Raw genomic sequence first — 13,191 nt, 5'->3', positions numbered from 1 at the left:
CATATCTGCTCAGTGGTGCTCCTGACCCAGTCAGCACCTGCTTTCCATCTTGGAGAACACGAAGAGGTTCTCCTATCCTGTCCAGCGCATTATTTTTTTTTCTTTTTGCATGTTGCACTAACACGCCACGCTAAGTCAAGCCATATAGGCAGGTTTATTGTAGTCGATAAAGGCCCATCGCTCTCGCCACCGTGCCGGGTCCCCACAGCGCTCAGCACAGATCTGAAACCGAGGCGAAGGTCCATCACATGCCAAGTCAAGCTATGTGTTTGGAATTTTTGCGGGTCAGCCATACCCCTGTCCTTTGAGTTTCAGAGACTGCCAGTGAAAGGGACAAAGGTCTCCCCCAGGAAGTGGCTTCCTGCCTGTGGGACACAGAGTGTTTCCCTGACAGAGGCTGCATGAGCTTTCCCCATGGTTATTCTGAGGCCATCCGTGCCATCAGCGGCTGCACTCGCTTTGGAACCTTTTCTTGCTGTTTCAAGTCCCAGTGGAAATGTTCACGCGGATTTTCATTGGCTATCTCTGTGAAAAGTGCAAGTTGGCAAAGGTTGTGGCTAAAGGCAAAACTAATGTGAGTTCTTCCCGAATCAGGAGACGTATCTTAGCGGAAATGGTCTTATAAGTATAAAAATCAACAGAACCTTTCTTCCAGGGTGGAATCCTAATTTTTATTTTGCAGAATAATACCTTCTTAATGGCTCGAAGTGAGGAAAAGAGCCATGGAGAAATAATCTGATTTTTAAATACAACTGGAAATCTAGTAGTTTTGGTTTAAATATATTTATAAATAACTCAAAGATTAAATATGGGGGAAAGAAGTAAATCTTAACTAAAAATTAGTATGTTTTATAATTTCACCAGATTTGTTTACAAATAAATCTTCGTTGACGGTAGTACCATGGAGCTACTTTTTAGAAGAGAAAGCCTAGTAAAACCTCCAAATTCTTCCAATGCTGAAATTGTCAAATCACTGTTATTTTATAAGAGCAGATCCTAAGGGGATGTGTTTTTTGCTTGGCTCCACAATAAAAAAAATCAAAGGGCTCTGTGGAAAGCAACCACTATGCCTCCAGTTTTGATGCCTGTGAGATTTGCATGGCTGTCCTGGTGTCACTGCCGCCAGATCCATGGGGAGATGCTAGTATCACTCTCTGGCAGCCGTTCTTTTGGAAAGCAACTTCTGAGGGCTGTTTCCTCAAGCAGCCATGAGCATTTTAGTCTGGAGTGCACTAAGAGGAGGGCGGAACTGCGGGGCTGCGATTAAATCCCTGACCCTAGCTTCAAAATCATGGAGGCCAACTTGAGTTGTGTGCTTGGGGACTCCAGGGTCAGGGCCATACCCTTTCTGTTCCTCACAAAAGTCAGCTGGAGAGCACCCCTCAGTCTCTGTTATAGAGAGTAAAACAGTGGGTGTGTAAAAAGCATGTCTTGCCTATAAATAGAACTTGGCTCCTTTAAATTGTCTGAGGTTATATGTGCCTAAATAAAATACCAGATTGGAATTGCAGCCACCCTGAATAGTTTCAAAAAGCACCAATATTATTTGAAAACCAAGGAGCCAGCTGAGAAGTGGCTTGAGAAAGGGAAGCTGCTTTTGATGTGGGTTAATGAGCCTTTTGATAAAGAGAGAGTTTCTGACCGCCAGCGGAAAGCCACTGGAAGAGGCTTTCCTCGAAACGTCGTACTACATTGTAGAGTGCCTCATGCCTTGTAGCTGAGGTTATCTTCATGCCATTGTGCAGACGGCCTCATAGTACCTGGCCAGCGTCCACCCTGGTTTATCTGCCGTAGTCACTTGCATTTGGAGGGTGAAAACATCGTGGCTAAGCTTGTGCTGTGTATTTTCAGATTTTCTATCTTGTTCTGCTTTCTTGTTCCTTCCATTGCTTTCTGCAGGTATTTAAACCCATGGTTCAAAAGAGACTATAATGTAGCTAAGTGGGTAGAAGATGTGAATAAAAACACTGAAGGACCCTACTTTAGGTATTTTATAAATTCATTTTTCTCTCCCTTCCACACTCTCCCAGCACATACACGTACTGTAGTGTGACTGGCTCTCTCTCCCTTGTTTCTCCTAATACAAGTTCCTGTAGGCGGAAAGGCGCCCCGTTCATTCGCTGCCTTTTGATGTATTTGGCTTCCTGGGCGAGTCTAGTTCTTCTCTGAATGTTTCAAATGAAGCCATTTGAAAAGGGTTGCCATTCAGTGCATGTCCCTGTCACCTCTTGGAGCTTTTTAGTAGCTTTCTCTTCATTTTATGCTATGTAGTGTTCTATGGGCATGAAACATACCCCCCCACTAATAAACAACCACTATTAACCTCAACAATTTAATTTTCATAATCTAGAAGTTCCATACTATATTTTTTCCTGCTTACCATTAAGAGTGCATAGTGCATAGAAAAACTCAAAGAAAACTTGCAAAGAAATTAAACTGGAACTTTATTTCAAGCAGAAACAATGATTTGATCGAACTGGGAAACAGCTGAGATACTATTGCTCGTATGATAGCATGTGGTGAGCTTAGCTTTCTTTGTCCCGTAGAGCCATTTGCTAGCATTGGGCTGTGCTGAGAAGAGTATGCTATAGATTCTCCACAAAGCGGTGGAGGACTTTCATGTTCAAACGCAGGAAGCAGATAGAAAACAGCCGACTAACGCATTCTAAAACTATCCCCATCTCCCCAGTTCCCCGGAGCGTCTACTACAAACCAGGGGCCATTTCCTAGGCCTCTCCGTGCCATCCTCCCCCCACTCTTTTTTAATGTAGCTGATTACCTAGAGGTAAATGCCCACTTTATATTGGATTACTGTATGGAAAACTAATGTAAAGAGGACACCGAGCCTCGGTCCCCGCCTCTTCCGAGCACAGTTCGAGTTTCCGTGCTCCTTATCGCCATCACACGGGTCAGCACCGAACAGATAGGAAATGCGCTATGTCTTTTTAACTCCCGGCACCCGCACCAGGTGGAGTTTCTCTTCCAGTGTACCGTTTAGTTTAGCTGTATATAGTTTGAGAAAATGATTAGACCTCCCTGCGTTTTACTTTGATCCATAGCTTTTGCGGATACCCCAGGTGAGCATAACTGCTGCCTGCTCACGAAAATACATCCTGCTTTTACAGTCCCCCTTCCTCTCCTTTCCTGCCCTCCGCTTGCCCCACACTGCCCCACACTGAACCTCATAAACATATACACTCACATTCAAACACCCCACCTCCACCCGTAGCTCCCACGATGGCCAACAGCAAGAAGACAGGTAAGATGGTTTTGATGTTATGTGGAATCTTGGCTCACCTGCAGTCCTGTTTTTTTTTTTTCTTTTTCTTTATCAGGCTTTTGGGCAGATTGTAATTTGTCCCATCCATGGAACCAAAACAGCATGAGTTTGGTCCTACATAGGTTAGGACTTTTATTTCTAAATTGACAGCATTTATACAGAGTCATTTATAAAATGGTCCCCTGGAAGAGTCTATGCACCTCCCCTGGGTGAGCTGAGAAGTTGCTGTAACTCAAGAGAGTCCCCATTTCTTAAAGTCAGTCCCCCGAGTCTGCCCAGAAGCTGTCTGACTGAGCACCATTTGGATGGGGAAATTGCTTCAGCACCCCTGGTTGCACGAGCCAAGCTATGAGAGAAATCCAAGAGGGTTTCTTTATCTCATCTTTTAATCAGAGATGTTGGTACCTACAGCACAAAGTCACATTAGGAATTGATAATGAAAAATCTCCATTTTTGTTTAAATGATAAAGCTCCTGGACAGTTGTGATCTTGCTGTCCTTTTAGATCAATAAGGGTTGTGCAGGTAAGACTTGGAGATCAGCTCTGGATCTCGGTGGCAGTGGAAAGTAATTGAGCTAGGTCCCAGCTTGAGCACCATGATTCTGTCTACCCTCCAACCAGACCAGCCCCATAGGCCTAAGTGCATTCTCACCTAGGCCTGGGCTTCACCAACCTTGTACTTGAACTCTCTTGACAAAGTCCACAGACAAGGACACAGGTCACCTTCTTAATCACGCATGTGGAGTTAGATTTGCTCCATTCTTACAGCATGTAGTGGAGATGTAGTGGCTGCAGCAAACTGAGAAGGTCCTATCCCTGAGCTCCAAGGCCATATTGCAGAGCCTACAGGAGGGCTTCAGCTCGCTCTCATATAACAGTGCTTATCCTAACTGTGCTGCCAATGTATCCAGACCACTGGAAAAGTGTAGGTGCAATCAGAGGAAAAGCTTTGGGTCACCACCTCCAGATCTTGGGAGCAGCTCTGCCCAGGACACTGCCTTTTAAGTCCCCAGGAGGTGTCCGCGCTCTTGAGCGCTGTCCAACTGATCACTCATATCACCGGCATGATCCATGGAAACCACATTAGCTCCGCAAGCAAATTCTAGAAAGTAAGGTGTCAAATGCCCATTGTATATCTGTTCCTCACATCCCAAGAGGTGGGCATTCTTGGCTCCTTTCTGTGCATGGAGGAAACTGGGGTACAAAGACTTATCCAAAGTAGCCCATCTCATAAACATCCGAAACAGAACTGGAGCGTGGCTGTTCAAAGACTCTCAAGACCGTTCCCTCTCCCATCTCTCAGTGATTGCTGTGAGGTTGTGGATGCTCAGTTCCTCACCGAGGACACTTCAATCTTTCTGGAGCAGATTATTATAAAATTAGCATGTGAACACAGCTCTGTGTCTGCTTCCAGGATTTACAGAGCTGTCTGCAAAGGAGCTCCAGAGGTCTGATACAGTCCCGAGGTGCACCACAATCCATTGGCAGACGAGCACGTCTTCATTACATAATTCTATGGTGCCCCCACCGTAGTTATGGTTTTAAAAACTGTCATAAGGATAAATGGCTAATATTTATCCAGAAATTCGTTTTGCTTTGTAACTGAATGAGAGCGGCTGATAACTTGGCTAAATGGAAGCCAGATTAGAATTAAAGGCCTTCCTTCAGCAATTGTGATAGATTGTCAGTTCATTTTCCCTAAGCTAACTGACCTCGCCTTGTTCTCTTTCATTTTGATCTCTGCTCTGGGCTTTTCCATCCACACCAGAATCCGTTCTCTGTCTTTCCACCACTAAAAATGTCCTGCTTGGCTTCTCACCTTCCCTTCAGGGCCTGTGCACTAGCTACAGTTCTGCTGGGTATAGTCATGCAGAACCACTTCTGTGGGGGTCTGAAGAACACCTCCTGTTTTGGTTTGTTTTTAACTCACTATTGTTGGTGCCCAGGCAAAGATGATTTCAGAACAAGGCTGAGTGTTCAGTCACCTCTCATTGGAATGGTTTTGAATGTACAGTGTTGATCATTTGAGCCCATGGCCAAGTTAAGGCTGATGTGGCTATGACACTGTAAGCTAACAGCTCATGCTACTAACACGCACACGCACACACACACACACCTGTTGCAGCAAACTAAAATGAGGACTTGGTTTCCATGACCTTAAAGTAAATGAGATTTATTTGTTTATCTGACTACCTTTCCCGAACTTTGAATCTTTTAAATCTCATAATGATTGAGCTAAAAAGCTAAATCAAGGTCATTTTAGTAGCATTTACATGCACGTTTCACACCCCTTTTATACACATTGTGTCTGCTTCCTAATGATCACGGTCCTGTTTATTCTCAATTTACTTTAAAAACTATTTAGTTTTTTAAGTTATAAATCTGTGTGCCAGGAGCACACTTTCTGCACTATATGAATTCCTTCCCTAGAACCCACACGAAGAAACTGGGAATGGTGCCTTGTGTTTGTAATCCTAGTTCTGGGGCTACAGGCACAGGCCAATCCCTGGTGTTTAATGACCAGGCAGCCTAGCTTAACCCTAGGCCTGTGAGACACAGTCTCAAAAGATAAGGTAGGTTGCGCCTGAGGACCAGTACCAGAGGCTGAAGTACCCTGTGCACATGTACTTGTATATACATGCACATCTTCACAGACACAGACAGACAGACAGACACACACACACACACACACACACACACACACACACACACACACACACACACACACGCGCGCGCGCGCGCACGCGCACACACACACACACACACTGTGTAGAACTGAAGCGATATTGAAGTACTATTTTACTTCCACCTTCCCAGTCCAGAGAGTGTCAGCATAAGAGAAGCCTAGTAGCTTTCTGGCTGCCTTACAGCAGTCCCTAGTAGGGAGCCATCCTGAGTAAGTTTCAAACGAACACAGAAGGAACATTAGGAGTTAAGTTTAAAAGTGAATAGAGCCACTCTTGATTTTTCAAATCAATCAGGTATGTTTACGTGGATCTCAGAGTATATAGGAAAAGGCATTTTCAAGTGTTAGATTGAATCCAGTGTCTTAAAAAAAATGAAAATTAGTTTGAGAGCCATGGAGTCTTGCCCTGCCCGGTGTTTGATGGCCACAGTACCAGGCTGATGCGTCACGGCAGAGGAGGACTTGAGTTACCATGCAGTGGTCTAACCAGTTAAATGGTCTTCCATTTGCGCTCTCACAGATAAGCTAGGCGCAAACACGTCTCTCCTAGCGTGCTCAGCACAGTCACAAGTATTGCAGCTACAATAGGAAGAGCTAACCTCAGTGTATGGCTGCTGCTTTCCGAGAAGCTCTGATCTAGGGATGAAGCAGACTGTTTTTGTATGTTCTCATCAGACTTTGTTTGGCTGAAACTCTGCACTCCTTACTGCTTGCATGTCTACTAATTTGTTATTAAAACCCTTGTATTCCCCTTTGCTCTTCACAACTAACACACGGGTCTCTGATGCATGAGTTTTGTGTAGAGTATGACTTAGCAACCGATGAATACATCCGTGGTTATGTTTTAAGATCTTATTTGAGATTATTGTACTTAGAGTAGCATTTGAAGTGGTACAATAAAGTAGAATGTTAATATGCTGTCTACGTAATTTACTGTGATGAGTTCTTAGAAGGTTTCCCCCTTTTCCACGTTACCTTGTTATTGTAAATGAAATTTCATTACTGGCTTCGTAGTTTAAGAGTGGTTGTGTGTAGTGCCAGCTAGACATTCCATCACTGCTGTTGAATTAGGGAGCTAGATTCACAGCATTCCAGAGCGACAGTTGTCTCCCGAGTAGTTAAAGCTCTGCTGTAGACGCTCAGTGAACGTGGCTATCAGGGGCTTGCTCTGAGTCTGCTTTGTAGATATTTGGAGAGTGATACCAGGCATGACATAATAATGTATTTCTTATATTCTCGACATCTCAGGACCCTGTCTCCTGCCAAGTCTCCTTCTTCATCCACTGGGTCTATTGCCTCCAGCAGAAAATACCCGTACCCGATGCCTCCGCTTCCTGATGAGGAGAAGACAGTGAACCGACAGAGTGCCAGGGTACACAGCAATTCCCGCATGCTTTATCCTTGCTTTATCCTTAGTTGTATTTGAGCTTACTTTTCATCTACAACCCGCCCCCCCCCATTTTTTGAGACAGAATTTGGTTATGTAGCCCAAGCCGGATTCAAGCTCATGAGAATCCTCGCCTCAGCCTGCTCAGTGCTGGGATCACAGACATGCTGAGTGCTGGGATTATAGGCATGACCATTAGGCCTGGTTCTAGAATATATATATAATACATATATACACACACACACACACACACACATACTATGTCTGTCTGTCTGTCTGTCTGTCTATACCTTTTTTGAGACAGGGTTTCTCCATGTAGTCTTGACCAGCCTGGTCAAACTTAGAAAACCACCTGCCTCTGCCTCCTAAAGACTAGAATTAAATGTGTGTGCCCCCACTGCCCGGCCTAGTACTCTATACTTATGTCTTTATTTTTTGTTACTGTTTTACTCATCTCTGGGTTTGAAAAAAAAGGATGTATTTTGCTTTAAGAAACTTTGAAAAATCTTTTTAATATCTCTGTCATGAATTCCAAAAACTAAGTTAGTTAGTTCTTTCTTCATGTCTAGTTTGATTGCTCAGGCCTTCCACTGGCTTGCTACAACTCAATAGGTGTTTAGAAATGGGAACCTATTAGAAATGGAAACCAGATTAGTGTCTTGGTACCAAAGGTAGAATTTAGATACAAAGGGAAAATACTTGAAAATCTGTAATATTAAAAGAATACTACAAAGGGTATAGTAAAATTTAACAGAATTTTCAATTTATTTTTTTAAAGTAAACTTGGTTTTATGGTAAGGAGTATGTAGTCCCAGGGCCTTGCTGCCTTGGTAGAAAAAGAAATGCTCTAACTCTATGCCATACTTATGGCCTCCAAAAAGCCAAGGTTTAACAAGGTTGATTTTTATTATTTTTATTTATGTGCACGTGTGTTAAAAGATCTGTGCATTTGAGTGCTGGTCCCACGGAAGCCGGAAGAGGGCATCGTTTGATCCCCTGGAGCTAGAGTTGCAGGCAATTTTGAGCTGCCTCACATGAGTGCTGGGGACCAAACTCCAGTCCTCTGCAAGAGCTGCATACATTCATAGGCACTGAGCCATCCCTCCTGCCCCCAGAAAGCCAAATTCAAAACAAGTATGGAGATATTCATCCTGATGATTAAAAACAGAATTTACCAGAAACTCTATTTAAACATTAGATCCCTTGTCCACCTTAGTTGGTATACCCTGCCTCACAGCATTCCCCAGTGCATTCATTCTGTGAAATCTGGAATAAACTGGAATTTGGATAGGTCAGTCCAGCCCTCAGAGGCTTCAGGAAATGAAGACCCGGAAAGAATGATCATTGATGTCCAGACCCCTCATGGCCAGTTACATTATGATGTTGCTCTTAGGAGAACAAAAAAGGTGAAGCTTTTACAATCTCCACAGATTTATCCAGCACAGGGTTTGGAGAATTTTTATATCTAAAGGTGTTTCAGAACCTAATAGATATTGAATCAAAATTATGAGGTCATTTATACTTAACTTGACCAACTCGGGGGGAAGGGGACACCACCAGACAAACAAGCAAACAAATACCACACCACCAACAAACAAACAAAAACACAAAACAAACTCAGCTGGTCAGGTCACTGTAAACATAAAGTCTGTACAAATAAGAAATGACATTTGTTCATTGTGAAAACTACCTCTATAGTATGTCAGTGCTGGAAATAGTATAAGAGGGAGTTGAAGAATAATTCGTGTAAACTCTCTTTCTTTTTGGGCCATCGGTTCACAAAAATGGCATGCAGACTTATTATTATTAATTATGGATGCTCAGCCTTAGCTTAGGCGTGTTTCTAACTAGCTCTTATAACTTAACCCATATTCTTCTACATGCTCGTTACCTCATCTCCGTTTTGCCCATCCTGCTTATTCCACCTTTGGCTGGCAACTCCGCCTTTCTTCTTCCCAGAGTTCTCTCTGTCCATAAGTCCCGCCCACACCTCCTGCTCAGCTATTGGTCATTTAACTTTTTATTAAAACAATCACAGTGACACAGCTTCACACAGTTAAAGAAATATTCCACACCAAACTCAGATTCCCGGGACTAGATTTTCAGGCCTTGTTGATCGACGTCATGGCGTTTGTGTTATGCTCTGTGATAGTCAAGGTGCTGTGGTCCTTCCCTTCCCGTAGCGTAAGTCTAACACTTTACGTCTCCTCCAGATAAACCGTCTGCATCACGGTTTCGCTCCGTCAAGCTGGGGTATTCTCTCAGCGGTCACGGTGTCCAAGTGTAGATTATTAAAGATGTTAACATATAAGAACTCGTGGAAATGACAGTTCCCAGGAGAAATGGGTACCCCGTGCTCTTCTCATGGGCTGAGCAATGCGATGGCGAGGACTCTATGCTGGGATAGTGGTATAGAAGTTCTGACTTGGTCTGTGTTACATGGTACAGTCGTGGGCCATCTAGAAGAATCCGGCTGTGTAGGTGGCCCTTGTCTCCCAGATGTCTTGGTGGGTTGTGGGAAACCGCATCAGCGAGCCTGCCATTACAGCCACACAGGTGTGGGCAATCATGTCTGTTGCTACTGATGATGTTGTAGTTGCCTTATTCGTTTCTGTTCGGGATAATCAGGACTTTTAGTTTTCTTCAACGCTTTTGGTTTTTGTTTATTTGTTTGTTTTTTCCTGCAAGCTCCATCTCCTACCCCAGACCACTGTCTAAGCGTTCACGTTTTCCTTGCCTGGGACACCCAGTAGTACTGTTTCCTCTCTACTTCAAAAGAGCCTTAGATTTGAAAGTTCCCATTGGGTTCCAAATAACAAAGGTTTTTTTTTAAAAAAAACATTTACAACTTATTTTCATTTTCTATATATGAGTATATATTTTCTATATATGAGTACACAGATGCATGTGTGTGCATTGTGTGTATTCCTGGTACCTCCAGAGGTTAGAAGAACATGCTGGACCCACTAGAATTGGAGTGATAGACAGTTGTAGACTGTCACGTGTTTACGTGCTGTAAATTGACTCTGAGTCCTCTGGAGGGAAAAAGCAGCAAGTTTTCTAAACCACTACACCATCTCTCCAGCTCCAGAATAGATCTTTGTACTAGGAAAGATGTATAAACCTGGCCTGAGGTAGGTAGCTCAAGTGGCTTTGCCATGCCTGTGGAGTATGCTGTAATTTCTGTTGGAACAAAAATTCCATGAAGGTTTGGGCAAGCACATTAAAGTAACCTACCTAGAAAGATACACTTAACTCAGTATGGTACCACATGACTAAAGCCCTTGATTGGTAGAAGAAGGTGATCAGGAGACTAAGGCAAGCCTCAGATACATAGTGAGTTAGAGGCTAGCCTGGGCTACATGATACTCTGTCTCACAAAACAAAACAGAAAAGAAATACTAATCGTGTTGTCTCCTTTTCTTCCCCCAAAATTTACATGCCATGAAATATCTCATATATCCTGTTAAAATGGAATTTGGATGAAAGTCAAATATCACTTAAGCCGCTCTAATAATACTTCCTTTGTTTTCGTGTAAAATATTTATATATGAGTCATATAGACTGCACTGTATTTCACTGGCAGACCTCCTTCTCTGGTGACCTGAGGCGCCTGTCTGAGCGTGCCAGAGTAGTTTGCAGTCCATGAAGGCAATTAGTGCACAAAATAGATCTCACCAGGCTCTGCATGAAGAACCGATAGTGGAAGCAAAGGAAAGGGAGGATGGGGAAGCACGCATCCTTCTACTCTAGCACGTCAGCTCCTAGAGAACAGTTTGCTCGCAGTCAGCGCTACAGTTGGGAAGTGCATGGCGTGTTCATAGGCCCACAGTAGTGTTTAGGGGATGGTGTTGGTATCAATGGAGTCAAACTTCTTAGCCTTGACTGGACATGGGAATTGTCTGTAGAGCTCCAAAGTATTTTAAAGCTAAATCCCATTTGATTTAATTGGTGTGGATTTTAAAACTTCTGCGTATTAGGACTAACGAGCTGGCTCAGTTGGTAATGTGTTTGCTGTGCAAGCATGAAGACTGTAGTTCAAATTCCCAGTACCCATGTAAAAGGCCAGGTATGGTGGTGCATGTATGTAATCCTAGAGTAGGCAGAGGCAGAGGCAGAGGCAGAGGCAGGAGGAACCCTGGAGCTTGCTGGCCAGCTAGTCTTGCCAAAACCGTGAGTTCCAAGTTCAGAGACTTCATCTCAAAAAGTGAAGTGGAGAATCATGAACAAAGACACTTGATATTGACCTCTCATCTCTATGTGCACAGGCATGCATGTGTGTACATCTCTTATGTGCACATACATGAACACACATGCATACACACAGACACACACACACTTTCTCCAGATGTGTTTACAAAGCTGTGATTGAGAGGCATTATTCCATTGGGCAATACACTTGGGAAAATAAAGGTAATAGGCAGCTTAAAAATAATATTTACAAGTTTGCAATTTGAGAGCTATAATGTTTGTTCGAAGTTTTAAGTAACACGAAATGATGATGAGAGGTTTTTTGTTTTTCATCAAAAGGTGGCAATTGTTAGAACGGTTGGTGCTGGAGCCGGGAGATGGCCTAGTGAGCGAGGAATTTGCTGTGGAGGCATGCAGACCTGAGTTTGGTGCATGTGCCTTTAGAGGCAAGGTGAAGTCCAGGAGTTCACTGTCTTAAGGAAATGAGATGAGGATCACTAGGGGATGGTACCCAAAGTCCTCGTCTGGCCACCTCAGGCCTTTGCATGGGCACGTGCACATTCTCATACATGTGCCCATCACACACACAAAGAAGAAATGTTAATAGCAGGTTCAGAGAGAGCTAAAAGTTCGTGTATTTCTTTTATCTATTTAGATGAGAGCATGCACCATTGCTACTGACGTATGGTTGGAATCCTTTCTCACAGCCCAGAAAGTCCGCTTTCTGCTTTCCCAGTGTCTGATTTTGCTCTCCTCTCTCCACAGCTATGGGAGACGTCCATTTGAGAACAACCGTTTACATGTGTCACATCGAAACTGTTTACTTCAACTTTTATAGGAACCCAGCCACCCAGACTCACTGCAATCTGTCAGCTCTTCAGACGCTTAGAAGGCCTCTGAGATGCCAGAGGAGAGGCAGCCACAGCTCTTACCTGGATGCCATTTTCTTCTTGTCGTCGGCATAAGGTTTAGCCAAACAGTAAGGAACTCCTAGAATGTTCCTATGACGCGGAACCACTTATGGTCTGGTATTGGTATGTTAATGGATAATCCCGCATGACCGATATGTGTAGAATATCAATAAAATTAACTCACAGGACCCAAATGTCGCAGGTTTTCCTGAGGGACCGAAGTGGATTCAGAACTGGGCATTCTGAAACACATCCTCATTGCAAGCAGTAATGCCGTATGCATGAAGCTTCTGTTCATTGTTTTCCATAGACAAGGAAACAACATCCCATAATAGAACTAGCATGCAGGGCTGAGGCATATAGGACTTTTCTGCAGGTTGCGGGACTGTAACGCTTTGAGAGGCCAATACCCATATGCTAACTTTAAAATGTATTTTTATTTTTTTTTTACTTTTCATATTTATATTAGCGAACAAGGACAACTGTACATATGTAAACATTTTTAAATTTAAACAGTAACTGTTACATATAAGTGTATTTTGCCAAATGCCTGAAAACAGTCAGTCACAACTCTGTTACTGTCCTTCATCCTGCCGTCTTCAGAGTGTCAGTGGATGGTGTTGTGAGCATAGCGGTCAGTGCTGTAAAAGTATCTTTCTGTAACCGGCCTTCGTCTAAAGCCTGTGACTTCCCTTTCAAGTGCGTACGGTCTGGAGGAGGTTTTGTTGAGTAAGTG

General features: G+C 43.5%; 1 protein-coding gene across 16 annotated transcripts in view; it reads left to right on the top strand.

Annotated features, from left to right (window-relative positions):
• The window catches only part of Adam22 (ADAM metallopeptidase domain 22), a 199,987-nt gene extending 187,657 nt beyond the window's left edge, over positions 1 to 12,330 (top strand). For 12 of the 16 annotated variants that reach the window (XM_042054279.1, XM_038315348.1, XM_042054276.1 and 9 more), the window contains 2 exons: positions 7,215 to 7,338; positions 12,310 to 12,330. In XM_042054279.1, the coding sequence (XP_041910213.1) occupies positions 7,215 to 7,338; positions 12,310 to 12,330 (145 nt within the window). Of the gene's footprint in view, positions 1 to 1,899; positions 1,987 to 7,214; positions 7,339 to 12,309 lie in introns of all 16 variants that reach the window. The other 4 variants (XM_038315341.1, XM_038315346.1, XM_038315340.1 and 1 more) reach the window with 1 other exon arrangement.
• Positions 12,331 to 13,191: the final 861 nt, after the last annotated feature.

The sequence above is a fragment of the Arvicola amphibius genome, chromosome 18, assembly GCF_903992535.2.
Source record: "Arvicola amphibius chromosome 18, mArvAmp1.2, whole genome shotgun sequence".
Classification (NCBI taxonomy): domain Eukaryota; kingdom Metazoa; phylum Chordata; class Mammalia; order Rodentia; family Cricetidae; genus Arvicola; species Arvicola amphibius.
The sequence above is the reverse complement of the archived record's forward strand: the minus strand, read 5'-3'. Positions and strand labels throughout refer to the sequence as shown.